Source organism: Megascapheus bottae, chromosome 33, assembly GCF_031878675.1.
Source record: "Megascapheus bottae isolate mThoBot1 chromosome 33, mThoBot2.hap1, whole genome shotgun sequence".
In the NCBI taxonomy this organism is placed as follows: Eukaryota; Metazoa; Chordata; class Mammalia; order Rodentia; family Geomyidae; genus Megascapheus; species Megascapheus bottae.
Genome location: NC_143541.1, coordinates 9,320,170 through 9,347,786, shown reverse-complemented (window position 1 = coordinate 9,347,786; position 27,617 = coordinate 9,320,170). Strand labels below are relative to the sequence as shown.

The window sequence follows — 27,617 nt, the reverse complement described above, 5'->3', positions numbered from 1 at the left end:
TCTTTTCCTCAAGTGTGAAATAAGACCACTGCGTGGTCTCACCCATGCATCTTTAATTTCTTCTGTAAACCCCATGTCCTCTAAGAACATCACTGATTTTTTCTGTTTCCCAAGCAGGCTTTCCTGCTGGGAAGAAAATGTGGCAACCATTGGCATGAATACAAACGTGTTCTTGGCAATTACATTTAAGTTCTATAAAAATAGTGCTCATTTGTTCAATTATAAAAATAATGCATGCTTATAATAGAAAACTGGGAATATTAAAAACTAAAAGGGAAGAAGTAATTATCGATGATTTCTCTGCTTAGGACACCCACTGTTCACATTTTAGTGATTTCCTTCAATTTGTTTTCTATGAATGTTTATATGGTTTGATTCATTTTCTGAGTCTACTCTTGTACTTTTAACTTCAAGTGGCCACATGAGCATTACGTTTGCTCACCATGGACAAACATAATTGTTATTTATCATCTGCTGTTTATAAAAATTCTTCACAAACACCAGTAATGTTTTTAAAAAAAGAAGCGTATGTGGTAGCTGGGCAGGTTGGCTCAAGCCTGCAATCCTTGCTACTTGGGAAACAGAGATCAGGGGATCCCCAGTTGGAAGCCAGACTCCCCCATAACTAATTGTTGGACACAGTAGTATGTGCCTGTCATCCCTAGAAACACAAGGAAGCACAAGTGAGAGAATCGTAGCTAGAGCTGGCGTGGGCACAAATCAAGACCCTGCCTAAATATAACCAATGCAAAAAGGGACTGGCACATGCCTCAAGTGGCAGAGCACATGCAAACATGCCTAGCATGTATGAGGCCCTAGATTCAATCACCAGTACTGCAAAAAAATAAATAAATAAAAGTAAACCATGTATTCACAACTGCACTAGAGGTTCATTATAACAACTACCACAACAACAATAAAAAGTAAAGTTGACATGAATATGTAATTTGGAAGGAAAAAATCCTATTTGCTTCCCCTGTCCTCAAATATAAATATCATGGGTAGGCAAAAGAATTTACTGAGGTTTATCAGGGCAAAGATTTGTCAAGCAAAGATCTATTGGAACACCATGAGAGAAAAATGGCAGGCAACTAGGCAGAAGAGTATAGCTCACAGAAAAGGTTGGAAAGTGGGTTCTCTACCTTGGGGCCTGGGCTGTGCAAGAGCTTCCCCTGGAGAGGCCTGGTGTCCTGCTCCTCCATTGTCTCCTGCCTCCAGACAGACTTTTTGGAAACTGAGCACCCTAAATGCTTGTGCTCATCACGGTGATAAGACACTGACCAGGGCTGCCCCAGAACCCCCTCTCCCAGGACTCTTCTCTTCCTGTTAGGTTGGAGGGAGGGCAGTTGCCAATGGGAGGGAATGGGAGTGGTCTGGCTGCTCCCCTCTCATTGTCTTCCCTGTCACCTCTACTGTCAAAGGCAAATCCAGAGTCTCTGAATGGCATTAACCTGGGGAATCTGCAGGTCATATGGCTATATCTCTCCTCTGCAGAGCTCAGCACCAGTTCTGTTTTCTGTTTCTATGACAAAATACACAGGGCTGGATAACTCATAAAGGAAATAAATTTATTTTGGCTCACAGTTCTGAAGTCTAAGAACATGGTGCCCACAGATGCTGGGCTTCTGGTGAGGGACCTATGCTATCCCCGCACAGGGACAGGCAGGCACAAGTGTGAGCGAGGTGGAGGGAGGGGCCATGCTTACTCTGTACCAACCCAGTCTCCAGGGAACCACATTAACTGCTTCATGGGTGGAGCCTGCAAACTCTGATCACCTTTTGCCATGTCCAACTCTGCCACGGTGGGGCCATACATTGACCATAGTAAGACCTTTGCTTTCTTCTTATTTTTAATGCAATACGCAGCTGCTTGATTTACTTGTTGCTTTGTCCCTAAAAGCAGCTGGCCAACCAGCTCTGTAAGCTCTCCTGAATTTGTAGCCTCAAGTTAACCCTGACGTGAAACATAAATTTTCCCTTTATAACATACTTTTAAAGTTTTATTTTGACAGATTTTAAATCCATCCCAGAAGTTAAAAGAATAGTATAATGAAAAAAATTTATCACCTGTCAGTTCACCAACTGTTCATTTTGTTTTAGCATTCTTTCTGTATACATATACTACACACATGTATTTTAAAACATCACTTGAAGGAGAACTTCAGTTGTCATACTTCTGAATGCATAAGCATATATTGTGTGTGTGTGTGTGTGTGTGTGTGTGTGTGTGTGTGTGTGTGTGTGTGTGTGTAAGTGTGCTGGCCCTGGGGTTTGAACTCAGGGCTTGCCTGCTGTCCCTTAACTCTTGAGCCAGGCTTGAGCCACAGTTCTACTTCTGGCTTTTCAGTGGTTGGTTGGTGAAGAGTCCCACAGGGCTACAACCAGAGGCAGGCTGCTCAGGGCACAGCCACCTGGAGCAACGAAGGTTTGGGAAACCACAAGACCTGTGGTCTTTGGCCAGCTGCAGATCCCAAGGCTCCATTCACCGAGGTTTCTATGGGTCTTGTGGACAGAAGTAAGGTACAAACTTCAACTGGGGCAATATTTTGTACACAAATCATAGAGAGGACACTCTCCTTCTGGGAAAGAGAGCTAAACCATAAACAGCTTACAATTTACATAAACCTAGGGCTCTCTGGCAGTTTAGAGTGGAGTTAGGCCGCACCCAGGATAGAAGTCTGAATTCCCTTGTTTGGAAAACTCTCAGCATTCTTAGAGTACTGTGGAGAAGGCATTTCAAACTCCCAGTCCTTTCTGGGTCTCACAGCTTATTGTGTTGCCCCTGGTTATGGTGGGCTGGGGAGCTGCAGCAGGTGGCAACACACAGATTTCCTGCCTGGCTGATTTCAAACCAGGATCCTCAGATCTCAGCCTCTAGGGCAGCTACTGGCTTAACCGTCGGTACTCATCGTACGAACATGCATTTCTTAGAGACACCACCCTGCAGAATAACCACTGCAGCTGTCTTGTCCAACAAATTTAACTTTTATATGCACCTTTTAAATATATACTTTATGTACAGATTTCCCCAATGGCCCCAATAGTGTCCTTTATAGTATTTTTTGATGACTTGTCCAAAGTTTGCATTCCTTCATTGTGCTTCTTTATCCCCCTCTAGCCAGAACAGTTCTTCATCCTCCGTGTGCATGCATGAGCTTGCAGACATTTTATGAAATCATGGGTTGAGAATCCAGGCCATTTGTCTACCAACATGGCTCTTGGTGTGAATTTGTCTGATGCTTTTTCATGACTACATCAGGTCATACGTTTTTTGAAGGAGTACCATGGAGGAGATGCCAGGCTCCCAGTGTAACATAATGGATGGCACAGGATGTCCCTTGGTCTTTTATTACCCAAGTTAAGATTGGTCACTTAGTTGAATACCATAAAGGCAAAGGGCTCTGTCTCTGTCTGTCTCCCTCTTTTCTGCCTTTCTCCCTTCTTCCCTCTCTTCCTTCTCCCCATCTGTGTCTGTGTGTGTGAAGAAATCATACCTTCAGATCTGAAGATGGTTTCTACCCGTGCTGGCACACAGTAACTGACATTTCTCTCTCTTTCCCTTCCCCCTCCCCCCCTCCGTGTCTGTGTGTGTGAAGAAACCATACCTTCAGATCTGAAGATGGTTTCTACCTAGTGTGTTAGTAACTGACCACGGGTGTCCTGAATTGGAAATGAAGCAAAAACAAATGTGCTAAGCTCCTGTAGGTCACATGCAGCACCTTCTTTGATTCTACCAGCCTGAGCGTCATCGTAACAGTGAGAGCCGGGAGAGTGGTTGCAACCTAAATTTAATATGTACACAGATTCAGACACTGGGAATTTGGCATCTGTCTCCTTTCCCAGCTCCTCAGGAAGTTTGTTTTCATGTGTTTAGTCTGGGGCAGTGCAACTGTGCCCGACTGCATCTGTGCACCTGGCAATGGAGTGCAGTGATGCCTTTAAAACCCAGGCACTATCCCTGAGCTCCTCGGCTCAAGGCCACCCCTTACCCCTGGGCCTGGGTGCTGTCCCTGAGCTCCTCAGCTCAAGGCCACCACCCTACCCCCATGCCTGGGCACTGTCCCTGAGCTCCTCAGTTCAAGGCCACTGCCCTACCTCGTAAGCCACAGTGCCACTTCGGTTTTCTGGTGGTTAAATGTAGATAAGAGTCTCATGGACTTAGTGCTCCGGCCGGCTTTGAACCGTTATTCTCAGATCTCAGCCTCCTGAGTAGCTAGGATGACAAGTGACAGGCTGAAAGGTGTCTTTCAAACAGGGTCAGGACTTTCACTTTCAAATTCAAGTGTTTGTTTGGAGCAGCATTCATTCATTATTGTCTGAATGGAGTAACCTTTTACAGTCCAAAAATTCTAGCTCTGAGAAGTCAAAAAAAAAAAAGAATCATTATTGCTGGGCACTGGTTTCATGCCTGTTTGAGCCCCATAACCAACCAAACAAAAAATCCATTACACTGAGGTAGCATGTCAGGATGAGTAAGGCAGAAAATCCAAGCATATTGCATTTCCCTTCCCCAGAGTTATCCTAGAGATCACATACACACAGCTAACCCACGCAGGACGTCTGGCCGCCAAGTATCTGCTCCCTTTTTTTCTCCCAGGCCACTCTCTAAGCTGCCTGGGTGGCTGCCAGGACAAGAGTTACCTTTCCTGTGCCCAGGGCGCTTCAGCCCTGCTTCTACTGTGTCTGCACACGTGAGCAATTGTGCAGCGTCTCTGCTGTACCTGGGAGGGAAGGAACACCTCCTACAGAGATGGAGGAGGAGAACACAGGAAGAGTGGGGGGGGGAAGGACAGGCAGGAACGCAATGCAGACACTCAGGGGTGGGCCATATCTGGCCCTCTGACCAGGTCCAGGCCCTGAATGATGGCATAAGCCACTGTCACCTTGCTAATACTTTTTGTTTTAAAGCTCCTATGATTTAGGGATGCTTTGTTAGGGTAGCCACCCCAGTGTTCAAACCAATGCCACAGACCACAGTCAGCTTCGCCTCCTCTCACGCAGCCGGTGTCCAGTACAGCCTGGCTTCCGCACATGCTTTTGGCTCCCTCTCCTCTCCACTCCTCTCTAGTGTACTCCTACTCATTCGTTGATAACCCACTCAAATATTCCCTTCTTGGCAGCCTTCCCTCGTTCCCAACCACTGCTAGACAGACTTTAATATTTTCTCCTCTTTGATCCCATATTAAAGCTGTCAAATCTCTATTTGCACTTCCTACATGGCATCTAATTATTTACCCATATGTTGATGTTTTACAGTACACTGTCATTCTTTAAAGTCAGGGACCGAGTCTGATTCAATTTTGAATCCCTAACACTGACTTTATAAAAGACACGACTAGGCCTTCAGTGACTGGATGAATGAGTACAGATGATAGCATTGGGTGTGTACTCATACAGATCTTCATTGTTTAAAAAATTGTTCTTTCTCTGCTAAGACACACTTGTGCTGAACACACCCTTCCTCCTACAGAAGCTCAGTGAGCACAGATTTACTCTTATATAATTTATAAGCCAGGGGACCGATTGATTACACATTTGCCTGCAAACTTGCATGGTGGGTTTGTCTCCTCAGCTAACCAGTCTTGTAGTAGAGCAGCCTCCATTTGATGGGCTTCATGCCTTGCCCTGCTTTGTTTTTCCCATGCCAAATATCACAGCCACCGTAGCAGTTCTGCAGGGGCATTTTGTGCTAGTGCTATACCAGTGCTGGAACCGAACTGTATCCAGGCTTTGATGTGTACCTGGTATGTAAGTCTCATGTAATCTCATGTATAGTGTGGGTTTCATTTCTGTAGAGATTGGTCTTAAATATCCTTAATTTTTGCAAATCTTAAAGAGAAATTCTTTTTTTATATTTGTTATTGTAATTAATAAAAGGGTTACATGATATTTGCCAGATAGAAAGTGCATTAATTCATATACATTGATACCCTTTCACATGTCTTGGTACCCATTACCCTCCCCCCCTCCCATCTTGGTTTTCCCCCCTTCCCTATCAAATTTCAAATAACCAAATACAAATAAATTCAATATATCAGATAACAAAGTGAGATACTGTAACAATATGAGATACCCAAGGGACAGCAAAGGAGATGAGAGATAACATAGTACATTAAGGACAACAATCATTCGTTATATGGCTTTTGTTTCAATATCCTGGAGGTCCTTTCAATTAGCTTCATACTATTTGGCCTTATGTATCAAGATTTTGCTCTATTGCAGATATCTGCTAGTAGAGCCCAAGGTTTCTACTGATTATGACAAATGAGGGAAACCATTGAGCCTAAGTTCCTTTGAGTCTGGCTTACTTCACTTAATATGATTTTTTCTAAGTCTTTCCATTTCCTAACAAATGGGGCGATGTCATTCTTTCTGACAGCAGCATAGAATTCCATTGTGTACAAATACCACAACTTGTTGATCCACTCATCAACTGAAGGACATCTAGGTTGGTTCCATATCTTTGCTATGGTGAATAGTGCTGCAATGAATATTGTTGTGCTAGTGGATTTAGTATGTCCTTGTTTCTGGATGGTTGGGTAAATGCCAAGTAGTGGAATTGCTGGGTCATAGGGGAGTTCTATGTTTAGCCTTTTGAGGCACTGCCACACTGCTTTCCATAGTGGTTGAATGAGTTTGCACTCCCACCAACAGTGTAGTCGTGATCCCTCCTGGCCACATCCCCTCCAGCATCTGTTGGATCCTGGCCATTCTAAGTGGAGTGAGGTGGAATCTTAGAGAACAAAGAGAAATTCTATGGGCAAACTTTATCCCCAAACTAGATTTTAAGCAGTGGTCACGTAAAAACAAAAGATGTATACTATATATATTATGTCTTCATATGCTTATTTGTTCATTTTATGACTCCTCTAGCTAGCACACAAATATTCCCAGAGCACTGAGTCCAGGCACAGGGACTCGTGCTTATCAGCTCAGACACTGACGAGGCAGAGCTTGGGAGGGTTGTGGTCTGAAATGAACACTGAGCAAAGACATGAGTCCTGATTTGAAAAATACACTAAAGCAAGTGGTTCAGGTGGTAGAATGCTCTTGCTTAGCAGGATTGAGGCCCAGAGTTCAAACCCAAACCCTAGCAATCTGCCTCTGTCTCTGTCTCTGTCTCCATCTCTCTCTATCTGTCTCTATCTGTCTCTCTGTCTCTGTTTCTGTCTCTCTCTCTCTGTCTCTCTCTCTCTCTCTCGCATTCATGCATGCGCAAACATATACACACACACACACGTGCACGCACATGTACACACACAACAAATAGAGCATCTTAGCTCTTATTCTGTGGGTCCAGACCAGGCTCCGGGAGGAATAAGTGGATATGAATGTCTGTTCTTCTGTTCATTCAGTGACTGCATCAGCCTGCACCCCAGTGGTGCCTTCCTGAGCTAATCAGGGACACATCCAGGTGACTGCTTGTCCCCTGCACTGTCCTTGTCAGCACGTGACACATGCTGGCCACAGGCCTTTGCCTACTCCTGCCCTGTGGGTACTGTTTCCCTTCAGAGCATAGCACCTTTGTTTTGCTTTCTATTATCTTTCCTGCATTCTTTCAGGTTAATTGGATGCCATTTGTCCACAGGCTGGGTGCTAGGGCTTCAGTATGGTTATTCCAACAGGGTAGTGTCTCAGAGGCTGATTTTTCAGTGTGACAGTGTTGAGGTGACACCACCTTTCAGATGCAGGCCCTAGTGGGAAATCCTCAGGGCAGTTAGGTCATTGCCCCTAGAAGGGATTGTGGGATTTACCCAAACTTTTAGGCTAACCTGGAAAAAAAGTTTTAAAGAGACACCAGGCGCCTATGGCACATGCCTGTAATCTTCTTAAGAAGTTGAGACTGGGGAGAGAGACGTTCTGGGTAGAAGAGATCGCAGAAACTCTTTTCACCCATGGCTTGGGTGGAGTAGTGGGTAGCTGGCAGCCGTAGGTAGGAGGGAGACTAAGATCAAGAGATCTCCTTGCTCTGGCAGCAGAAAGGGTCTGTGAGGCCATCTCCATGGAGGAAAAGACTGGAGGTGTGGCTCGGCATGGCCCTCAAAGCCAGGGCTCAAAAAGAAGTAAGTGGCAAGGACAAAAATATGACACATATCTATACATCTATATATTCAAAATGAGGCTAAGCAGGTGAGGAATGTTACCATCTATTTACAACACCAGAGAAGGGAGACAGAGTAGGTGGTGGGAGGAGAAGACTAAGAGGGCCTGGGAGAGAGGGGAGAAAGCTTATATTACTACTCGGTTTTCAACAAACACTCAGCTAAGCCTGCTGTATGTGCCAGTCATAAGCCTTGTTATCAAGGAGAATACCAGCCACGTGAACAACTTCAAATTTTCTAGTAGACCTACTGCCAAAGTAAAAAGATACAAAAGGCAATTAATTTTTATAATCAATTGTGCTTAAATCAATATATCCAAAATAACCTCATCTCCAAGTGTTAGCAGCACAAGAACCATGGATGCCATGTTACTCCTACTTCTAATCCAGCCTCCAAATCCAGTGTGTCATTTGATCCTCTACATCTCAAGGAGCCAACAGCCTCTGTGGTCCCCACTGCCCTACTGGACAGGGCCGTTCTACTCAGTGGACAAACAAGGCAAGCTGTGCACACGGGTAGATGCGTATGAATAACCAATTGTAGTAGTGGACTTGGGATACTTTGTGGAGCCTTAGAAACAGTCAAGTGTTGTGGAGAAAGAGAACAGGGCAGGTGACAGGACCTGGAGCTCTGGCCAGAGTGCGGGCCTCCATCCTTGAAGCTGTCTCTGGTGGAGCCTGGGAGGCATGAGGGAGAGAGAGCCCGTGGCACGCTAGAGGACGACTCCTAGGACCCTCCTCACACGTGCCCACGTGCATGGCTCTGCCATCTCACGGTAACACAGCACACTGCGGAACCCGGCTACCTTCAGCCGGCTCTTGACAGTTTGCAATGCAAATACTGCGCCAGTCATTTTAGATTGTATTGTTCAGGAAGTAATGGCCAGAAAAAGTGTTGGTGCGTGTTTAGTATAATTTTTTAATATTTTCAAACTTTTGCCTAATTGAATCTGTGGATGCAGAACCCACAGATGTGAAGGGTCAACTGCATTTATTTCATGTGCATCATAATCAAGCCTAAACAGAGGGAATATAAATGCGTCACCAGCTCTTCTCCCGGCATCTGCAGAACTTTAACCAGGAAGCCTGACACCCAGCAAGTCTTCGTGCCTCTGCTGGGCTTAGGGCTCCAAGTCTCTGAGCGCCTCCTTGAATTTAGAGTGCTGACAGCAGGGACCACTGGCTGCCACCACTAAGGCAGGGCATGAAGTGGGCCTTCTGTGGGTGCTGCGTGCTTGCCCACACCTCCCTGACGGGTGGCTTTCCCCAGCAGCAGCATCTTCTGCTCTCTGTCTGTTGACTGCCCCACTGTGTGATGGGGAGAGTCCAGGCCCTCCTCCCCTCCTCCTTCCCTTCTCTTCCTTGGTCACCTCCTCTTCCCATGTCTTCTCATTTATTCCCAAGTGCCCCAAGCTTCCTCCAGGAAATTCTGAGCTGAGCTCAGGGAGTCAGCCATGCTAGGCACTTCCAAAAAGGCGATAGAGCTGCCCCTCCTCTGAGAAGGCGATGGAGATGTCCGTCCTCTGGGAAGGCGATGGAGATGTCCCTCCTCTGGGAAGGCGATAGAGATGCCCCTCCTCTGGGAAGGCGATAGAGATGCCCCTCCTCTGGGAAGGCGATGGAGATGTCCCTCCTCTGGGAAGGCGATGGAGATGTCCCTCCCTGAGAAGGTGATAGAGATGTCCCTCCTCTGGGAAGGCGATGGAGATGTCCCTTCTCTGAGAAGTTTAAAGTACAACCACACAATATTTGAAACTTTTTTTTTTGCCAGATCTGGGCCTTGAACTCAGGGCCTAAGCACTGTCCTTAGGCTTTTCTCAAGGCTAGCACTCAACCACTTGAGCTGCAGCACCCCTTCCAGCTTTTTTCTCTGTATGTGGTATGGAGGAATTGAACCCTGGTGTTTGTTCATGCTAGGCCAGCACTCCACCACTAGGCCAGACTCCGGACCTGATTTGTAACATTTTTGAACTTGAGGTTTAAGGGTTCCAAGATTCTGTCTGAAAGTGTCACATGCCCAGATTGTCCAACCACTCTCTCTCTATCCCTGTGCTTGCTGCTTACGGGATGGTAGGTATCTAGTTACTTTTGCTTGAAAGGTGCCTATCATTGTGTAGGTATATCATAAGTAGATTGAGGCAGGAAAGAGCTAAAAGATTCCGAATGTGCTGAGTTCACTGATTGTGGTAGAGTATCACATTAATTAGAATGTTAACTATTGTCATAGGAAGAAATCCAAATCTCAGTGACTTCACCCAGCGGAAGGATTTTTTTTTTTTTTTTTTTTTTGCCAGTCCTGGGCTTGAGCTCAGGGCCTGAGCACTGTCCTTGGACTTTCTCAAGGCTAGAGCTCTACCACTTGAGCCTCAGCACCACTTCTGTCTTTTTTCTATGTATGTGGTACCAAGGAATTGAACCCGGGTCTTCATGCATGCTAGGCAAGCACTTTAACCACTAGGCCAAAGTCTGGCCCCGGAATTTTTTTTTTCTGCACAGCCCAAATCAAGTCGTTGTTGGAGTGAGATATTTCTTTGCTCCACACAGCCGTTTGGGGCCCAACTTCCTTATGTTCTGTGGTCCACAACACTTCCTAGGAATGATTTTCTCTTTCCATGGTTGGGAGACAAAGGGGAGGAGATGAAGAGTTGGGAAGAGGGAGAAGGGGAGGTCTCATTGGTTAGGCATGGTTGTTGGCATGCTCGTTTCCTGGCGTACTCCACTGGCAGAATGGGAGCCCAGAGGGTTTCCAGAAGTCCCATGGGAAAGAGGGCCAACCACCTCTGCGGAGATGGCTTTCATACATCCTGTAGGTCATTTTCTTTTCTTTGTTGTCAGTAGTAGGGCTTGAACTCAGGGCCTGGACACTGCCCCTAAACTCTTTTGCTCAAGGCTTGCACTTTACCATTTCAAGCCACAGCACCACTTTTGAGTATTCTGATGGTTAACTGGAGATGAGAGTCTTATGGACTTTGCTTCTCGGGCTAGCTTCAAACCACGATTCTCATCTCAGCTTTCTAGGTAGCTAGGGCTATAGACATGAGCCACTGGTACCCGGCTCTGTGAGTTGTTTTCATTTCATGCTACACGAGCAGATGGGCCATGGGGTGGTCTAAGAAAGAATGTATATTGCTAGGGGGACTTTCTGCATTAAGTCATTTGGCCAAAAAATTGTTTAACTTCCAACCCTTGAGGGTCTATACAGATGGATTTCCTGACAGTAGTGGTTCTCTAATAATCGTGTGGTTTTCTTCTTGACATCTAGATTCCCAATCCATTCTGGAGTTTATTCTCATATAGGATATGAGGTACGACTCTGATGTGACTGTTTCCCAAATAACCCAGTTGTCTGGAGCTGCTCGTTTGACAGGCCATTTGGACCCCACTAGACTTTAGTGACCGTCTTTACCAAATAGCAAACTTCAGTATGTACTTGGGTCTGTTTTGTATTCTTTTTGAAAATTGGGCATTGTTCTGTTTATGTGTGAGTGCCACACTGTTCTAGAAGGTATGCTCTAATGTGTAATAAGGCCTTGTTGTATGGCCAGCCTCTGACAAGCTTAACATATGTTCTCCTACTTAGCAACATTCTCAACTATTCTCTGGAATGAAAAGAAAACAAGGCCTTTCAAAATATTAAGGCTAAGCAGCGGTGGCTCATACATGTAATCCTAGGTACTCTGGAGGCCGAGAAACCCAGAAAGAAAAGTCCTCAAGACTCTTATTTACAAAATAACTAACAAAAAGCAGGGATGAAAGTGTGGCTCCAGTAGTAGACATTTATCTATAAAAACCTTGGTGTTCTTTCTAATCGGGCATGTTTAAGATTTTTAAATTAATTCAGGTACAATTGGCATCTTTTTAAATGTCATCCTATCATAGTCCATTTGTTCATGTCCCCTTGTTTCTGTAACTTTCAGGGATATGTGGCTTGTTTCTTATTTATTTCTAGGTATTTTATCTTCATTGTTCTTACTGTAGGAGATTTTTCTCTATCTCAGTATTTCAGTATTTTCAGTGGACTGATTCCACAACTTCCTCTTCTCATAGATACCCAAGTCAGGGAACGCTCAACTCACATATAAAATAGCATAGTATTCTTTCTTTTTTTTTCCACTTGTACATTTTAATTTAAACCCCAAACACCCCCAAATGTGAAGCACATTTGCCAAAACCAGGAACATGGGGCTGGGAGTTTGGCCTACTGGTAGAGTGCTTGCCTTGCATGCACGAAGACCCGGGTTCGATTCCTCAGTACCACATACATAGAAAAAAGCTGGAAGTGGTGCTGAGGCTCAAGTGGTAGAGTTCTAGCCTTGAGAAAGTCCAAGGACAGTGCTCAGACCCTGAGCTGAAGTCCAAGACTGGGAAAAAAAAAAAAACAAAAAAACACCAGGAACATGAAGATTCACGGTCTAGCAAACTACTTTTTCAGTCCTGGGCTTGGGCTCAGGGCCTGCGCACTGTCCTTGGATTTTCTCAAGTCTAGAGCTCTATCACTAGAGCCACAGTACCACTTGTGGAATTTTTCTATGTCTGTGGTGCTGACGAATTGACCCTGGGTCTTCATGCATGCTAGGTAAGCACTCTACTGCTAGGCCAAACTCTTGGCCTAGCAAACTGTTTTCTAAGAGTAGGAGACATACTCCCAACTTGCCCGATGATTATTTTCACCCAGCAGGGAAGACTGAGAGCCTAGCCCCATACATTTCTCTTTCTGCAGGTAACATTTTTAGGCAGCCATGCATATCTGCTTTGGTTGCATGCTGTGAGGCATATTAGATGAGCCCTCTCCCACTGCCACTCATTCTGTTGCAGATGCGTGGCCTTTTAGTGATAACAGCATAAGGCCACGAGATTTGGCATGCACTGCTACCAGCAGTGATTCTCATCAAAGCGAAAACAGCTAATGATGGTGATGCATGTTTGCAATCCTAGACTTGAGGCAGGTTGACAAGTTTGAAACCAGCGTCAGTTACCTAGACTCCAACAAAAAAAATCAAGCAAACATAGATTCAGAAGGATTTCTTCTGATTTGGCAAAGTCATTCAAGCAGTTGGTTTACTCCTCTTATCTATTTTTCCTCCTTTGGCTGTTTTCCTTTTTATCTTGTCCTGACTCTCAGGAACAGAAAGAGTATTACAGACTCAGTTTTTCTGATCATTTCACCTTTGGCCTTTCTACCTTCATCACTAACTTGTCACTGGAGAAACTGGGTCTACATTTTCTCTTTATCAGGACATTTGAACACTATGCATTAAGTGTAACGAGACTGGTGTGGCAATGGATAATGGAGCAGCAGCCCTGGTAAACATGGGATTTTCTTAGGGTTAGATGACAAAGCTGATGTCAAATGTCAAAGAAAGGGGTAATTTTAATCATCTTAAAAGCTTTTTAACTTTGGGACTGTACTGAGGTAGATAATGCTGTTATAACTACTGAATTACTGAATGAAAATTTAAAAAATGATAAAATTGAAAGGAGGCACTGATTTAAAATTATCTTCCTTTAAATCCAAATGGATTATTAAGTATACTTCCAACCAACATGTCCAAGTTCTAAGCATGAAATCCAAGTCTGACTTATCATGAGTCCACTTTTGTACTTTGAAGAGGAACTCGCAGTTGTTAAAAAGACCCACATTCTAGCGAACAGCAAGCCATAAAGCAGTTGTCCTTGTGAGGAAGCCCATAATTTTACACTTGATATTTCCATCCTGGCTCATTGCCAACTCTTCAGGATTTGAATTCTTTGTTCACTGAAGGAGCTGGGACTGTTTCTCCACTCAAACTGATCTTTGTCAAAAATTACTTTTACAATAAGAGAAGAGCTAGGACAAGTTGCCACCTCTTCACCATTCTCCAAATCTTCCTCATTGTGAAACACTGCCATGATCACTAGAGCTGGCTGGGAGTCCGTCCCACAGGGCCCGGGTAGGTCTAACACGGCCGCCAGCACCCGGCACCCTCAGCACAGTATTCTTACATAGCTCCTGTGTAGTGGCCCGTGTAATTGAAGTATCTCTATACTTCTTAGATAATACCAATACAGTAGGAAAATGTTTCATGCAGCCCCCCAATTTTTCCTCCAGCATTGTAAACCCAAAGTTGATTGAATTCTTGAACACTGAATCTTCAGCACTTGCTGTACAATCATTTTGTGTTTTATTGTTTTGGTAGTACAGGGGCTTAAACTTGGGCCATAGGCTTATTAAGCAAGTACTCTACCACTTGAGCCATGTGTGTAGGGCTTTTTTGCTTTAGTTATATACCAAAGAGGGTCTTTCACTTTTGTCGGGCTGGCCTCCAATTGCAATTAATCTTCTTATTGTTCCTCACCAAGTAGCTAGGATTTTAGGCGTGAACCACCATGCCTGGCCCAAGCATACCATTGTTAGAAATTATTGTGTCAGGAAGAGTGAAACAAGAAAACCAGAGAAAAACAAGCATCCCCATGGGCCTCTTTGGGATTTGCGGAATGTGTGGGAAAGTCTGGCCCAGGCCCGTAGAAGGGTGTGGGTCCCCGAGCACCCCAGTTCCTGTTTATCCCATTTCTCTCTGCACCTGAAAGACTGGGAGCCTACAGCAATGCCAAATGTTGTGAGCAGTTTCCAGGGGGAGAGCGGAGCTGGCCAGGGTCTTGTGCTCATCTGAATCTGATGCCGGAGAAGGAGTTCCTGCACATCTCAGGCAAGTGGCTTCATCTACAAAATGACACCAAGGTCACCCTCAACAGAAGCCTTCTCGAAGGCCTGCTGGTCCCTCCGCGTGCTCAAGGACCATGCGTGTCACAATTTGTGCAGAGTGGGGCTTCACAAGATGGAGGTCTCAGCTCCTGATCTTTCAGAGGCAGTATGGAAGAAGCACTGGTGCAGTTCCCTCCTTATCATGGGCCAGCCAGTGCCTGAGCACTTTTTTTTTTTTTTTGCCAGTCCTGGGGCTTGAAGTTGGGGCCTGAGCACCGTCCTTGGGCTCTCTCAAGGCTGGAGCTCTACCACTTGAGCCACAGCACCACTTCCAGCTTTTTCTATATATGTGGTACTGAAGAACTGAACCCGAGTCTTTGTGCATGCCAGGCAAGCACTATTACCACTAGGCTAAACTCCTAGCTCATGAGCAAGCACTTTTAATATATGACAGTTCACTTAATTTCCACAAAAATACTATGAAGGAAATACTCTTATTACCCAATTATGTTGATGGGGGAATGGGTAGAAGAAGCTAAATAACTTCTATCGGGCTTCTAAGCCCAATGGCTGATTCAAACCCAAAGGTCTATGCTCTTCGTTCCACATGGTCTTTCTGGCCCAAAGAAGTCATTAAAAATTAGTCAAGAGGGTCGGGAGTTTGGCCTAGTGGTAGAGTACTTGCCTAGCATGCACGAAGACCTAGGTTCGATTTCTTGATACCACATACATAGAAAAAAAAGCAGGAAGTGGTGCTGAGGCTCAAGTGGTAGAGCTCTAGCCTTGAGAAAGTCCAAGGACAGTGCTCAGGCTCTGAGCAAAATCCCTGGACTGGCAAAAAAAAATTGCTCTAAAAATTAGCCAAGAACTGGAGGTATGGTTCAGAATTAGAGTGCTTGTGTAGCATTAAAAAGGTCCTGGCTTTGGTCCCCAGCATACACACACAACACATACACACACATGCATGCATGCACATGTGTGCATGCACATAGGCACACACATGCACATGTTTAGGATTTTTAAGGAAAATTCCTTGCCCCGTCTCCACTCATCTTCAGCTTCTACCTGTGTCAGTGTCTGTACACAGGTAGTTTTTCTGCACTGCTCAGCCCTTCGCTGGCTTCCCCCATGTGAATGGAACATCCTTATTGCCTCCAGTAGTGGGGCAGTGCCACCCTCTTCAAAACAAACCTCAAAAACTGTGCATACGTGTGGACTGGCACCTTTTCTTGTTCATAGTGCAGCCTGGCACCTTCACTTGTGCATGCATGTGGCACTGGTCATGCATACATGAGACCCGGCGCCTTTGCTTGCTGGCAGTCTATGTGTCTTGTGCCTATAGTGACCCCAGTGGAATGTGTGTTAGTGAGAACCACTTTCCTCTGCTTCGGTAACCTGATTAGCCTGTGGAAGAATTCTTCCTTCTTCCCTGAGTCCAGATCTCATTACAGTGCTTGGGCCCCGTTACGGGCATTCTGCACTTGCCAGATTCAGTTAAAGGAAGTGACATGTCGGTGGGAACTTGTACTCTCCTCCTGGTAGATCTGATTGTACTTAATGACCATCCCCAAGAGGCCTGGCCTCTGTGCTTAACTAAATGGTAAAAATAGCCCTTTACTGCGTGACTTTCTGAGGGCCGGAAGGACGGCTGGAGACCATGTGGGCCACCTTGAGCTCCACACAGGAAGCTCGTGCAAAACCGAAACCTGCCGGTGTGAAGGGGCCTGAGCAGGAGAGGGCCAGAACTCAGCCCCCCACTCGACTCCACCCTGCGGCCCCAGCCCTAGCCACGGACCAACACTTACATGATGGCCCCAGGAGCACCCTTATTATATACTCTTGTTCCTCAAAGGAAGCCATGTTTTAAATTCAACACATTTATTTTTTTATACTTTTGTACAAGTGAAGCACAAACACCTATAAAGGTAACCCTACAAATAAAGTCCGTGTAAGCAAAGCTGAGTTGTGAATGCCCAGCTACACATGGCTGGCTACCTTTGTGAAAAGGAAGGTGAACAGCACCGCGAAACATCAAAACCCCCTGAAGATTGCCTCGACTAACAAGAAAGTTAAAAGCACACTGAAGGGGTTTCTCACAGTGAAGTGCAGTGTTACTTAATGCTCCAGCACCTGCGCCCATTTTTTTCTTTGCCAGTCCTGGGGCCTGACCTCAGGGCCTGAGCTTTCTCAGGCTACAGCTCTACCACTTGAGCCACAGTACCACTTCTGGCTTTTTCTGTGTGTGTGTGGTACTGAGGAATGGAGCCCAGGGTTTGTGCATGCTAAGTGAGCTCTCTACCACTAGGTCTTATCCTCATTTTATAGAGGCAAAGAAGTAAGCTACTCACCTGTGTGTGGTCATGGAGTTCTAGGCTAGCCAAGCTAGGATTTGAACGGGCGGCCCAACTCGAAGGCCCATTGACCTTGAGCTGCCCTGTGTCCTTTTGCCTTCACTGAAAACACTTGGAAACAGCTATCGACACTCGCCATCTCCACTGGTTTCCCCTCACTTTGTGGGTCTGCCTGGATTAACCCAAGAGCTGACTGCTCATGCCCACGCCTTCCTTTCTTGACTTCTGCAGGCCATCCCCTTTTTCTAGAAGCACACTTCTGACTGCAGTCTCTGAGACTATACCTTCTTCATGGTCTCGTCTCCCTCCTTCTCCTTCTCACGTTTCCCCCAGGATTACTATCCTTCCAGTCCACTGCTTCTGGGCATTGGTGATCATAAGAAATTCACCTCCACCCTGACCTCCTACTACCTCTCCCAGCCAATGCAGGGAGATGCCACCAGTGAAATGAACCAAAATTCCAAGTGGAGATGGCTCTGAAGAGGTGGATGGGTAAGCAGAGGCACGCACTACCTGAAGGGGGCAGCCTCTGCCCAGCGGCAGGCAGGTGGTGGCCAGGCGCGCAGATTAAGTCTGGTTACCAGGCCTTTGTACTTTTAGAGAAAACCAAACCCAATGCTATTAGTTTCTGATTGCTCATTGTTGACTAGTTCAGTTATGTAAACCATTATGCAGGCCTGAGCTTTTTACGGCCCTGGCACACTCTGCAGCTGCCAGCCAGTACGATTGCCTGCCTTCCCAGGTGCACTGTGCAGCCGCGGCCATACTACTGCCTGCTCTCCCAGGTGGCCCACAGTCTCTCTAGCTCAGAGGCTGCATCTGGACTGAGTCCTGATCTGCCTCTGCCTGAGCTCTCTTGGCACTTCAGACACACACCCAGTGGCCTGCCAGCCCCTCGTCCTTCCAAGCTCATACCTGGGCCTCTGCCAGAGGAACTGAGAATCTAGATTTGCCATGTGAAATCACCACCTTCTAAATTTTACATTGAAAGTTTCTGAATGGAAAGGCAGTTTCTCTTGAGTCAGGTTTGACATGTGGGCCAAGCTGCCTTCTCTGACTTAGTGTGAGCTAAGCCACCATACACCACAGACAAGGCCTCACCACTCTCAGCCAGCCCCGAGGGGACCTTGTCGCTGTCTGCCCGTGTGTTAGGTGACAAGGGGGTGCCAGGGCAGGGACCCCCAGAAGGCTCGCTGCTAGTCAGTGCAGCTGTTGCTCAGCTTCCTCCCCACCAAGGTCAGTAGTAGTCCTGGTTGCTTCCTTAAACACTGTCCCTGTTACCAGCCTCCACTCCTGTCTGCCAGGAGGGCTCGTAACCAACAACCAAGACTCTCGTAATTCAAGGAGCCGTATTCACATGCACTAACAATGCCAAGAAGAGAAACTCCTGGCTTTCTTTTATCTCTTAGACCCATCTTTCATCCTTTCTCCGCGTAGTAATTTCCAGCACTTTCCACTCACCTCCAGCCCCACAGAATCTCTGAAGCTTATGTAAGTACACTTATGTGGGCAGAAAAATGCCACTTTTCCTTGGATTGCCACCCAGCCTCTTCATCTTAGGTGCAGGAGCAGATTCTTCCCGTCAGCTCTTCTCTGTGTTAGAATGGAGGTCTCCTCTGAGACCTCCAGAGAGGCACCAGAGAGCAGAGGGTCTGGTGGGCCAGGTGCTGAAATTTAACAAACGTCTTCACACGTGAAAAGGTGATGTGCTTTCACCACTCACTGGACAAGGAGGAAAGAGAAGAAAACTCTGAAAGAGAGAAATGTGTGCCCAACTAAGGACCAGAGACCAAGGACGGCATGGTGGAGCTTGCCTAGGCTTTGTTTTGCCTTATACATCTGCAGCGCAGTACTGAGGAAGCCCTAGCCCTGAAATGCCATGCACAGGCTGAAGGAGAGAGAATCCACCAAGTCATCCAAAAGAAACTTCAAAAGACAAAAGCCCTCAAGACTCCATCTCCAAAATAACCAGCAAAAATCTGCACTTGAGACCCACCAAACTGAGTGAGAAGGAGACCCTGAATCCAACCATTCACAGTAGGAAAAGAAGAAAAGAAAAAGTATATAAATAAGAAAAAAAGTGTCTTACCTCCTGCAATGACAAAACGATTCAGGGAGTTTTTATTTTGGTATACACTGAGTCCTGAGATCACTGTGCTGGGAAGAAGGTAGAAAAAGTGAAACAAAATTCAGAGCACATACCATTTAGCACTGACTGTCATATTCACTAAAATGGAAAGTGTCAGAGAGCCTCTATTTTAGTCCCTGGTCCTGATCTAGGTCCCTGAAAGTGTTCTATTCTGCTGATAGAGAAGGCAGAATTACAATTACAGAAAATACCTAAGTAAATCATAAAAATGGTGTACAAGACTAGAATGGTGAGAACTATACAACCTTGATGAAATAAAGAACTGAATAAATTAAGAGATCTATTTTGTTCATGGGTTAGAAGACTAAATATTAGAATTCTTGGCAAATTGATATATATGTATAATACATTCCCTATCATCTAGCAAAGTCATATTTTTTTGCCAGTTCTGGGGCTTGAACTCAGGGCCTAAGCACCGTCCTTGGGCTTTCTCAAGGCTAGAGCTCTACCACTTGAGCCACAGAACCATTCTGGCTTTCTCTGTGTATGTGGTACTAAAGAATTGAACCTGGATCTTCATGCATGCTAGGCGAGCACTCTACCACTAGGCCAAACTCCCAGCCCCTAGCAAGGTCGTTCTTAAAGATGTAAACAGGTTACTATAAAATTTATATCAAAAGATTCACGAACTAGAATAGCTAAGCCAATATTAAAAAAGAATTAAGTAGAAGGAATCTGTCTTTCTGATTTCAAATTTACAAGATAGTTTCAACCATCAAGACTGTGTAGAAAAGGGAACAGAAAACTTGAAAACAGACTCACAGAAGCAAGACAAAGGGATCTGGACCAAGACCCAAAAGCAGTTCAAGGAAGAAAGCCTTTAACCATTGTGCCGGGTGACCACGTGTGCACAGGAAAACATGTGATTCTGACTAAAATCTCACATCTTAAATAAACATGAACTCTAAATGGGTTAGATTTAAGCATAAAACTATATATGACTTTTAGGAAAAAAAATGATGCAATCTCCCAGTGTAAGGCTTCTTTGGTAAAGGAGTAGTATGTAGAACATATCAAGAACTCATGACTTAACAGTAAAAGGACACACAATAAGAAAACAGTCAAAAGGAGAGATGTTTTCCAAATATCTCTTGTGGATGGCAGCCACTCATAATGTGAGCTGTTTGGAGAATACAGGTACCACCCCCATCAGAAACAGAGTAGCTAAAACGTTTTAATGGAACAACATTAAGTGCTGGCAGGGATCTCAAGACGCCCTGGTGCTTATCACTACTGCATTGCTGGCAGGACACAGAATGACATAGCTACTCTGAAAAACACTTTGGTGGCCTCTCTGCACATACACACCCCCTAAGCATGTAATTTCTTGCAGCCCAGAAATTGCACTCTAGTACATTTGTCTCAGATGATGAAGACATGGTAGTTTTGGTGTTTTTTTTTTAATTGCTCCAGGTTTGGGGTGGGGGGAAAACCACCCTCCATATCCTTCTACAAGTAAATGGTTAAATCAAGTGTGCATCTCTACTGTCAGGATAGAGCCAGCTTAAAGACATCTGGGGTGGCTCCGCATGTGAGCGCGCCATGGCTGCCAGGCCCTGCGCAGGGAGAGACCGTGGTGGGAACGGGCCCGGCTGTGGCTGTGGGGCTGGACAGGCTCTCGGGCTCCTCCGGCCTCAGCTTCCCCTACTGAGATCGTTCTTGAATGTCGGGGGCTTCGGAAAGACGGTGTCCACCACCCCACCCGGCCGCCAGCCTCTCCATTCCAGTATCCGGACGAGTTCCGGTGCCATCCCGGGGCTGGGGACCCCGGAGCCTTGGGGGGCTGCGGGCGCCCTGGAGGGCCCTCGACGACTGCGCGGGGAGAAGGCGTCCCCGGGCAGGCGGTGGCGCCGGGAGGCCTTCCAGGGCTGCCGGGTGTCACCTGGTTGGGGAGGGAGGGGGGTGCCCAGGTCCCCGAGTGCCCCGGGCCTCCGTGTGAAGAGCCGGTGGGGGACGTCGCTCCGGCCTGCTCTCCACCCACGGAACGTGCGGGCTCGGCCGGGCGCTCCCGGGGTGAGTGCGTCGGTGCACGCCCGGATGGCGCGCGAGGGCGGCCCGCGTGGAGGCCGCGGGCAGGGGTCCCCAGTCCCGGCCGGCGGAGCGCGTGGCGGGCCCCGGTCCGCCCCGCGGGGCCGGCGCTCGCGGCCCGGCGCCGCCTCCCGCCCGCCCGCCCGCGCCCCGCGTGTCCCCACCCACCGCCGCCCCGCCGCCGCGCCGGCCGCGGATAAAGTGGCGGCGCCGACGCCGCGCCCAGTCGCCGCGGAGCCCGCCGCGCGCAGCTCGTCCGCCCTGGCTGGCCGCAGACCCGGACCCGCGGCGCTCGGGGGAGGTGACGGCGGCGTCCGAGGCCCCGGTAACTGCGCCCCGCGCCGGTCCTCCCCGCCGGGGTCGCCGCACGCGCGGCTCGCGGGTGCGCGGCCGTGTGCGCGCGTGGCGGCGCGGGCGCGCGCCCCGTCCCGTCTCCCGCCCCCACCCCAGCTCGTCCCCGCACCGCCACCTCCCCGCCGGGCGCGGGGACCCCCGCCAAGTCCCGCGCCCCTCTGGCGGCCCGGCTCCCCGCGCGCGCTTCCCCCCCACCCCCGGGCACTTGGCGGGAGGCAAAGTTTGCGGCGGCCGCGGGGCGGCTCGGCGGGGAGCGGGGTGCGGGAGCGGGGACGGCGCCGCCCGCGGCGGGCTCGGGGAAGCGATGCCAGGAGCGGCGGCGGGGCGGCGCGGCGCCTTCCCCGCCCCGGAGGGAGGGAGCCGGGGCCGCCGGGAGCCGGCACCCGCGCCGCGCCCGCCAGCCCCGCAGCGCCGACCCCGCCGCGGGCGGAGCGCGGCGCGGGCGCAGCGCGGCGCGGAGCCGCCGGGACGCCGCCGCCGCCGCCGCCGGCCGGGCCCGCGGGATGGACGCAGGTTGGTCGCCCACCCCGGGGACGCGGCGTGGGCCGCTCCCCGGGGAGGTGGGGGGGGGAGGCGGCTTCCCGCAGCTGGGGCTTGGTACCCCGGGGCCCAGCGCAGCTTCCTCTTGAAATAGTCTTGAGGATGAAGTTTCCCGAGCCGAGGTAAAATGAGCGCAGATGGGAGAGAGGAGAAAGGTGCAAGGAGGCACTTAAAGAGCCAAGTGAGCGCGGCGGGTGGGCTTTGCTTTTTGTGTTTTCGAACGGCAAATGGGATTTTTCATGTCCTGAGCCATTGGTGAGCAGTGTGTCGGGGGTGGTGGGGGGGGTTTCTTAAACCTGCTTGGGAAAATAGGTTAGCGCTCCCATCACGACCTGGCTGCCCTGTCGCAGGGCGTGAGGTTTGCTTTCTCACCGCCTGTGTCCACCCCACCCCTCCTTTCCAGGACCCGAAGGCCCTTCCAGAATGCCAGAGGCGAGCCCCCCGAGGCGGACCCCCCAGAACGTCCCCTACCTGGACCTGCCCCACCTGGTCAACGCGGACGGGCAGTACCTCTTCTGCAGGTACTGGAAGCCCACGGGCACACCCAAGTAAGTCCTCCCAGCCACCATGGCTGCCCCGCACCTGCAGCCGGCCTCCGCTTCTCCTCCCCTCCCTCCCCAAGCCCTGCTTCCCCTGCCAGCCTGGGCACAGCAGCCCGGGCGAGGCTGGGCACTGTGCTTTCTAATGGCCCTACCATGAAGAAGAAGCACAGGTTCTCTCTTCAGTGTAACAGTCAGCATCCAGATCCTGCCAGGTGACAGCTTTCCATCTTTTCACCTGAGTTTTTGTTTTGGAGTTATTTTTCCAGCCGTGTTTGCATTCACCTAAAATAAACCGAAACAATTAAGGCATCTCCTAAAGTTATAGGAAAACTGGAATGGGGTGTGTGTGTGTGTGTGTGTGTGTGTGTGTTGAAGTGTATGTAAGCCTTTGCGCTCTCTGCATGCTTTATTCTGAACTGGAGGACCTGATCTGTGAGTGCTGCTGGAAAGGAAGGCCTGGGTACTTCTTCTGGTTTCCTGCGAGCGTGGTTGCTCTCCCTCTCTCCTGTGAAGGATCTGCCTTGGTGTTGGAACAGGCATTGGGGAGGGCAGACAGCTGCCTTCCACTGCTCTGCCATTCTTGGATGAAGTAGGAAATTTCTGCTGTTGGTGTCAGTCAGGGAAAGAGATTATTTGTGGCAACCAGTAGGCCTGGTGACAAGGGAACATTTCCTGTGCCCTGTTCCAAAGGGCTGTTTACCTGTCACAGGCCTCTGTCTCCTAGGGGTCACCCCAAGAGCTGGGCACTCGGTCCTTCTCTTCAGTGGGTTGTCTGTGATTGCCGTGGCTGGATGCTCACAGAGCCAATGCAGGGACTTCAGAGCTCTGGGTTGAAACCGCAGCTTCAGAAGCTTGTGATTGCTTTCTCTCTAATGGACACATTCCTGTCATTCCGGAAGGAACCAGAATCTAGAGGAAAAGGTGTCCTCCCTGGGAAATACGTGCCTTATCTACTCCGCTAACTCTGACAACTAAACTGGCTTAACTGGCTAGCACTTTCTGGCTTAATTTCTAACTGAGCGGTGAGTGATTTGATTCATGTACAACAAAGAGGAGTTGGTTTTTAATGCCCAGACTCACACTTTGGGGGCTTTGTTGGTTAGATGTGGTGAGGGTGTCCTAGTTTGGAGTTAGTAAAAGAAAGAGGGCCTGGAGGCCTGGGGGCGGGGGGGAGGATAGGCAGGGTGACCCAGTTGGCTGCCCTTTCCTGTCTGTGGGTGGTTTTCACAATCTCCCACTGAACTTGCCCACAACTGGCTCTCTATGGAGGGGCAACCCGACTCCATTGTTGAAAGTGAGCTGTCTCCCGGAGGTCAGCGTCTCATCTACTTGTGGATATGGATGGGATTGAGAACACACAGTGGTGGCCGAGGTGCCCTGTGACCAAAAGAAAGGCAGGTGTAGAACAGGCGAAGGAAAAGTGCTAAGGGGAGTCGCCCCGACCCACCGACAGGGAAAGCCTTTGCCACTCAGCGAACTTCCCTTCATGTTACCTTCCCATGATGGTGATGGAGTGCCATGGCTGGCCCAGGTGGCATGGCTTAGCTCATGGTCCCTGCCTGCCCACCTCTACATCATTGATGTGCTCCCTTGGGGCTTGAGGGCTGTCTCTGGGGCGCAGCCTGGAAACATTTTACAACCAGCCCTAAGTAGAACAGGGTCCTGGAAGCCTCCTGTAGTAATAATTGAAGCCCTGTGGTTGCTGGGCCTTGGAGAGGGCCTGGTGGTCCTGGGGTGGTAGGAGGTGGTGGGTGCAGGGGTGCTGGTGCAGGGCTGCAGCAGGGATTGGGCAGCAGCCAGACAGGCATCTCCAGATCAGAATAGTAGAGCAGCTGCTGGCAGGCTGGCTGCCCCCTTACGTGGCCCTAGAGTCATCTAGCTTGCCTTCAGGAAGAGGCTTGAGACCTCAGGTCATCTTGGGCTTCAGCCCTCTCCTTTCTCAGGTGTGTCCTTCTGCTTACGGCAGTTGGGGCTTTCCCTTACACAACATGCCTTCTTGCTGGGTGGGAAGAAGGAAGAGAGGAGGAAAGGAAAGGAAACTGAACCATGATTAACTTGTTCCACGAGCCAGGACCACAAGAACCCATCTGCCTCTACCTGCCTCTCTGTTATCATTCCCAGAATTCATTGAGACCTCAGACCTCAGAAGGCCTTGCAGCCCCAAGGTTGCCTTGAGTGGAGGGAGGACTGGGCCTGCCTTGGTCACTTTGCTCTGGGTTGGGTTGATCTTCTGGACAGCAAGTTGCCCTCTGCTCCCTGGACTTCCCAGGAGCACCTGAGTCTTGAAATACTGGGACATTCCACCCTCAGCAGAACTTGCTGGAGGCCAAGACTGGCCCTGCAGGTTCCCAGAACAACAAAATCACAGTATCTGCTGCACGCTGGCCAACCAGCTGAACCTGCTTTCTGGAAATAAGTTATGTAAATGCCTCAGACTGACTGACACTAAGAAGAAAGTGTGCATTAGATAGTCGCTGCTCTTACTGTACAAACATGAGGCTGTTTTTAATATAGCAGGCCAGAGTTTCTGGGTTTAGTTATTATGATCAAAATGTTCATACATACATTTGTCAATCCTACTCAGTAGTATTTACTATAGTAAAAAATATTGAGCTGAGTGAAGTGGCTCATGCCTGTAATCCTAGCTACTCAGGAGACTGAGATTTGAGAATCAAAGCCAGCCCAGGCACAAAAAGTCTGTGACTCTTATCTCCAATTAACTGCCAGAAAACTGAAAGTGGCACTGTGGCTCAAGTGGTAGAGTGCTAGCCTTGAGCTGAAGAGCTCAGGGACAATGCCCAGGCCCAACATTCAAGCCTTATGACTGAATATATATATATACATATATATTTACATATATATATTGCTACTTTTGATTTAAACTGAATACCAAGTGGGATCTGGGATCTGGCGTAGACTGGGCACAAACTTTATTTCATTTACGGTTCATAGTAATCTGAAAGTCCAGCATTCATGTTGTCCTTGCTGCCTTCTACCGAAAGAAGCAGGTCCACAGTGATAGAGCGTCTTGCCCCAGATGTCACAGCTAGCAATACCTGGCTTTGTTCTTGACAAACCATCTACCATGCCTGATTAATTCTTACAAATTAGGTTAGTGTAGATCACATCCTAGGGTAAAAAGAGAGTAATCAGTTCTCCAGAATCATCTATTCCACATACAAAACCAGATGTAGATTAAAAATAAACACCAATTCTAGGAAGGAGCAAATCTTCCTATGCCTTGTTGATTGTCTTACCCAGATCTCATACTGTGACATCTTCAAATACCGCGGGTCTTTAACGTAAACTCCCACTGAAGGCGTGGCAGGGTCAGGGAGACTAGCCCCTGGGGTAGCAGGGTAGACGGGTCTGTGGACCGTTGAACTAGGAGGCTCAGGGATATTCTGTGACCTTGAGTAACACTTAGCATTGGTTTATTCCCTCAAACAGCCCTCAGCCCAGGGAGGCAGGACTTCCAGCTGACACTGGGAATTACGTGGTTGTATGGTTGGGCCTCCATGCTGCTCCTGGTGAATGGTTGAGCAACACTGGAGTAGGGGGAGCAATTAGTTCTGAAAATTGATTTGAGCACTTAGATGCCCCAAAGTGCTGATTTGTTTATGTATGGCCCAGGAGGCCAGAGAATACTGTAATTATGTGATTAAGCCAGCTCGGACCCCACCACGTAGTTCAGGGCAGGAAGCAGTTCTATTTGCCTGTTTGTAGGTGCTAAGCGGGGTTGAGCACAGGTCTGCTCTTCAGTCCAGTGCCCTCCTGTGCCTCCTGCACCTGACTTCAGTAGTTGTGGTTACAGTGGTGACTGGTGAAAAGCCCTGGTTTCCACTGTGTTGTCTTGACTCCTGTGGGCGTCCTGAGGCACCACCCATGCACTGGAGGGAGGAGAGGCCCTTCAGAACTGAGCCTCCAGGCCGCAGAAAGCCTCTCTTCTCTTACGTCTCCATCAGCATTTTGTTCTGCACTCCCCCACATTTGCTGAGCTCTTCCAGAACCTAAGCCTGCTTGCCAGTCCTCCCTGGCTCTGCCTTTTCATTTCTCACTTCAGACTTTAGCATGGTGGTCTCTCTTTCAGTTGCCCTGCCTCAGGGCCCTCCTTAGAGCATCCTCTCCTGTGCCCTCCTCAGCTCCCCAGGCCACGGCAGGGTGCACCTGTGTGGTTGTCAGGACTTCTCCTGTGGGTGACATGGAGGATGTGGAGTCAGGATTGTGAACAGACTCTTGGCTGGGGATGAAGTGATATGGATTCTTGTCACTTCTGCAGCCTGCCTGAGTGCCCAGCCCTGTGGCGGGCGTGGAATGAGTCAGAAATCCTGCCAGACTGTCTTCTCTCCATTCTAGGAAGTAGGATTTAGACCCACTGATTACCCATCTGAGCCCTGCCCTTTTTGGGCCACTTTGGTCTTTCCTGGGCACTTCCTAGAATTCTGGCAATGTCATCCCAGGACACTTCTCCCACGGATGCAAATTTTCCTGAAGAATAAGCCATTTGCCACAGCTGCAATGTATTCAAATGGAAACACCACCCTCCAGAGTCCTCAGGCTAGGTCCTCAGAGGCCAACCCATGGGTGGTTCCAGAGGTCAGGCCCCTCCCGGCCATCTGGATGTAGAGAGAGGAAATGAAGGATTGTTACCATCTGGCTGGGCTGGATTTCCACCCCCTCTGCCTTCTGGAAATCTCAATCTCAAAGATCTGTCCTCCTCTTAAATTTTCTAAGCAGGTTGTAGGCCAGTTCTTCCCTGGCGTTCTTGTCCCCAGCATGAGAGACTTGATCCACCTTTAGTGAAGGCAGCCTCTGCCTTGAGAGTGCAGAAGCCCAGGAAGGTCTGCTCGTGCCCTACTGGGCCCTCCTC

At 48.5% G+C, this 27,617-nt stretch overlaps 1 protein-coding gene across 7 annotated transcripts in view; it reads left to right on the top strand.

Annotated features, from left to right (window-relative positions):
• The window catches only part of Mgll (monoglyceride lipase), a 108,845-nt gene that overhangs the window by 23,042 nt on the left and 58,186 nt on the right, over window positions 1-27,617 (top strand). For 2 of the 7 annotated variants that reach the window (XM_090323944.1, XM_090323942.1), the window contains exons 1-2: window positions 22,154-22,178; window positions 22,609-22,753. In XM_090323944.1, coding sequence (XP_090180070.1) covers window positions 22,169-22,178; window positions 22,609-22,753 — 155 coding nt within the window. In that variant the 5' untranslated portion in view covers window positions 22,154-22,168. Of the gene's footprint in view, window positions 1-21,524; window positions 21,637-22,109; window positions 22,179-22,303; window positions 22,387-22,608; window positions 22,754-27,617 lie in introns of those variants that run through there. The other 5 variants (XM_090323945.1, XM_090323943.1, XM_090323939.1 and 2 more) reach the window with 5 other exon arrangements.